This window comes from Otolemur garnettii, unplaced genomic scaffold (assembly GCF_000181295.1).
Source record: "Otolemur garnettii isolate 467f Iridium unplaced genomic scaffold, OtoGar3 scaffold00078, whole genome shotgun sequence".
Classification (NCBI taxonomy): domain Eukaryota; kingdom Metazoa; phylum Chordata; class Mammalia; order Primates; family Galagidae; genus Otolemur; species Otolemur garnettii.
This window is the reverse complement of record NW_003852473.1, coordinates 1,254,196-1,258,417: the sequence shown is the minus strand read 5'-3', so window position 1 is coordinate 1,258,417 and position 4,222 is coordinate 1,254,196. Positions and strand designations below refer to the sequence as shown.

At 44.0% G+C, this 4,222-nt stretch overlaps 1 protein-coding gene across 1 annotated transcript in view; it reads left to right on the top strand.

The window, feature by feature from the left end:
- The window catches only part of USP13 (ubiquitin specific peptidase 13), a 154,386-nt gene that overhangs the window by 59,193 nt on the left and 90,971 nt on the right, over positions 1–4,222 (top strand). The window contains exon 4 of the mRNA XM_003794274.2: positions 2,409–2,530. Within this exon, the coding sequence (XP_003794322.2) occupies positions 2,409–2,530 (122 nt within the window). The remainder of the gene's footprint in view (positions 1–2,408; positions 2,531–4,222) is intronic.

Here is a 4,222-nt window from a genome sequence, read left to right as displayed (position 1 = left end):
CAGGAGTTGGAGGTTGCTGTGAGCTGTAATGCCACGGTACTCTACCCAGGGGGACAGCTTGAGGCTCTGTCTCAAAAAAAAAAAAAAAAAAAATAATAGGGCTATGGAGGTATTCGATAGAATGTCTTTCTTTGTTTGAATTGCTTACTTTAAATAAATGGCCTTTAGTTACTTTTTAAACTTCTAGAATCTTCTTTAAGATTGCCTTTTTCCAAATTAACTTCTATAGCCATGTTGTTTGTTTCTTTATTTTGGTATTTCTTATTAGAATGAGATTTTTTTTTTTTTGAGACAGTCTCACTATGTCACCCTCAGTAGAGTGCTGTGGTGTCACAGCTCACAGCAACCTCCAACTCTGGGGCTCAAGCAATCTTGCCTCAGCCTCCCAAGTAGCTGGGTCTACAGGTGCCCGCCACAATGCATGGCTATTTTTTGTTGTTGCTATTGTTTGTTTGTTTAGCAGGTTAAGATTGGGTTCGAACCCACCAGCTCTGGTACATGTGGCCAGCACCCTAACTGCTGAGCTATGGGTGCCGAGCCTAGAAGGAGATTCTTTTTTTTAGAGACAGAGTCTCACTTTATAGCCCTCAGTAGAGTGCTGTGGTGTCACAGCTTACAGCAACCTCCAACTCCTGGGCTTAGGTGATTGTCTTGCCTCAGCCTCCCTAGTAGTTGGGACTACAGGTGCCCACTACAAGGCCCAACTATTTTGTTGTTATTGCAGTTTGGCCGGGGCCGGGTTTGAACCCGCCACCCTTGGTATATGGGGCCAGAGCCCTACTCACTGAGCCATAGGTGCTGCCCTAGAAGGAGATTCTAATTTAGAATTTTTCTTTAAAATATTTGGACTGCTTTTAACTATAGCTTATTTTTTTTTGAGACAGAGTCACCCTGGGTAAGAGTGCTGTGGTGTCATGGTAGCTCATAGAAATCTGAAACTCTTAGGCTCAGGTGATCCTCTTGCGTCAGCCTCCTGAGTAGTTGGGACTACAGGTGCCCACCACAATGCCTGGCTAGTTTTTCTACTTTTCGTAAAGACAGGGTCTTGATCTTGCTCAGGCTGTTCTTGAACTCCTGTGCTCAAGCAATCCACCCAGCTGGGCCTCCCAGAGTACTGGGATTATAGGCATGAGCCACTGCACCCAGCCTTTTAACAGTGTCATATTTTTTACTTAAAACTTTCCTACATTTGAAAATTCAACTGTGGAATTGTTCACAAAAATGTAGTAGGTTTTTAGCTAATGGCATACTATAAGGTGATAATGGGTCTGGATCTGTTGGTTCTCAGGTGGCTGTTTCATCTAGTAAAGTTGCTTTCTTCTATGTCCAGGCCCATGATTCTGTGTGTGCTGTTGTGCTTGTTTGTGTATGGGAGTTGCTGGTAGTTCCAAAGATATACATATACAAACATGGCCTGGGACGCTGGCATCACCATGAACGTGAAGCTGAAATGTCCATGTAAATATTGTGACAGAGCATTTCCTTGCACTGTCACCTGAGCTTTAGCAGAGATTAGACAAGCAAAGAGGTGGTGACTTGATAGATAACAGGTTACTCATCTTTCTTTGAGTATTCTGCGCAGCTGAAGGACAGCAGGACTACTCACTTTACAGAGCTTTCTTCTCTGGTTTGCCAGGAGAGATCTCAACAACTCTTAGAGAGAAGGGGAGGGAGAGACAGAGAGATAGAGCAAGAGTTGATTTTATTTTTTAATTTTTAAAATTTCAGATTAATATGAGGGCACAAAGTATTAGCTTACAGTGCTTGTGTTGTTAGGTAGGGTCCCTCTTATCGAAGATTGTATTTTTGAATAGTAGCTACAATGCATTGACAACTTCTCATCTGCCTGGTCTCTTTCTACAAGTTCTCATGATCTATATAAATGTGTGTGTTATCTCCATGCTACAAATGAGGAAACTGAGGCTTAGAGAGTTTGTGACTTGCCCATTAAGTGACATTAAGTTTTAGAGCCAGAATTGAACCTAGATTTTTATGTACTGTCAAACCCATGGACTTTCTTCCATATTACAGTGTTGCAAAAAACATTCCAGCCCATTCTTGTGAAATCAGGAGCCAGGTACCTGCCAAATCACAAAATCACTATTACCAATCTTTTCCTTTACGAATCTCCAAGAATTTCATATCTAGCACATACACCTACTTTAACTGTAAAGCTTTATAATATGACTCATCCTTCTTCATACATAAGTTGCTGACGAATAAGTATTCCTAAGTTAGGAAAAGATGCACAGGCTTGTGATTCCTGGTTTGGGGCAGAGGGATGGCGCTGTCGGAGGAGGAAGCTGTAAACGCTCTTCTGGGGATTTCTGGCTTTCCCAGCCAGTGCTGCCTCAGCCTGGGACGTTACTTTCCTCACCGCTTGTTCTTTGCTTTTGTTTTCTCCCCAGATCTAGATACTGATGATGATTTAAATAGCGATGATTATGAATACGAAGACGAAGCCAAGCTTGTTATATTCCCGGACCACTATGAAATAGCGCTGCCCAACATCGAGGAGCTGCCAGCCCTGGTCAGTGAGTGCGCGCGGCTGCTCGCTAGACGCGCCTGGCTCTGCGTCAGGCGTGTGCGTGGCGCGTGTGCGTCTGGCGTGTGCCTGTGCGTGTGCGTGTGTCGGGCGGGGCTGGTGGCTTGGACGTGAGAAGAGCCAGAGAACCAGCACGCTTGAGCGAGCCTCTTCTCTTTGTGACTAGGGGGTCTCACGGGGTTGCATTTGGGTAGCACTGGGACATACAGACCCTGCGCTGCATGTTGGTCGCATCGCTGGTGGGTCTTCGCTGCTCAGTAGAGCGGGCTCCTTTCTACAGGTAGGACGCGCTGGCTTCTTGCCTCCTGAATCATGGTCTGTAGCTTACATTTGCAAACTCTGCATCCCACGCCATGCAGGGGCAGCTAGAGAGGGACTATCTCCTGATCAAAGGGATGATAGTATTTTTTTTTAATCAAGTTTATTACATTGGCTTTCTTCTTCTTTTTTTTTGGAGACAGAGTCCCACTCAGTTTCCCTGGGTTTGAGTGCTCTGACGTCATAGCTCACAGCAACCTCAAACTCTTGGACTCAAGCGATTAAATTTTTTACTGTTGGAGGTTCACTGAGGGTACATAGAACCCGTTACATTGATTGCATTTGTTAGGGGCTCAAGTGATTCTTGCCTCAGCCTCAAGGTAGCTGGGACTCCAGGTGCCCACCACAACGCCCAGCTATTTTTAGAGACGGGGTGTGGGGGGAGTGGTTCTCGCTCTGGCTGAGGCTGGTCTTGAACCTGTAGGCTCAGGCAGTCCACCTGCCTCGGCCTCCCAGAGTGCAGGCACGAACCACCATGCCTGCACTTTCCCTCTTCTACTCTGTGTAAATCTAGAGCCTGGCCAAACAGAGGGCAGTGGGGTCAGTATTGGCTGAGTTTAGACATGCCAGCTCATTTTTTACCTCTTCAAAAATCTGCCAGAACCAGAGCCAGGTCTTTAGGTCGCAGAGTCTCCTGGACATTGAGTGACTCTTTCTGCAGCCATCTGCTCACTTGCCTCTGCCAAAAGGGGATGTTTGTGCTTGGAGTTTCTGTGTCATTAGTGACTGGATTCCCACCATTCAACCTCTTATATTCCTGAATACGTGAAATCTAAATATATGACCATAGAAATGAAAATTTTGTGTTTTTATGTATTATAGTTCTAATTAGTAAACATAATACAACCTTTTCAGTACTAGATGCACAGTGTTCAGTAAGGCATGCAGAATTAAATTACCTTTGCTTTCTCTAGTTCCCTGTGTTGACTCATGTGGCTGTTACCAAGGATAAAATATATTAGTGGGCAAAATGGCCTTACCTCATCCCATTACCTGAAATTATATACTAATGCTTATATCTCTATAGTACTGAGAGTTCTTACTGCCCTTGTTCAATATAACTCCTGTTTCTGCTGTCAGAAAAGAAGTAAAGAAGCATATTGTGAATAATGTTATGAGAAATTATTTTCTCCTCATTCCCTCATGAAGTCTTTCTGTGAAAAAAGTTAATAAAAAAGCCTTTTATTGGGTGGTACCTGTGCCTCAAGGGAGTGGGGCGCTGGTCCCATATACCAGAGGTAGCAGCTCTGGCAAACCCAGCTCTGGCAAAAAACTGCAAAAAAAAGGCTTTTATTATTTTTGCATTGAGAGTGTACATTAATTTTATTTTTTTGAGACTAAATCTTATTTTTTTTTTTT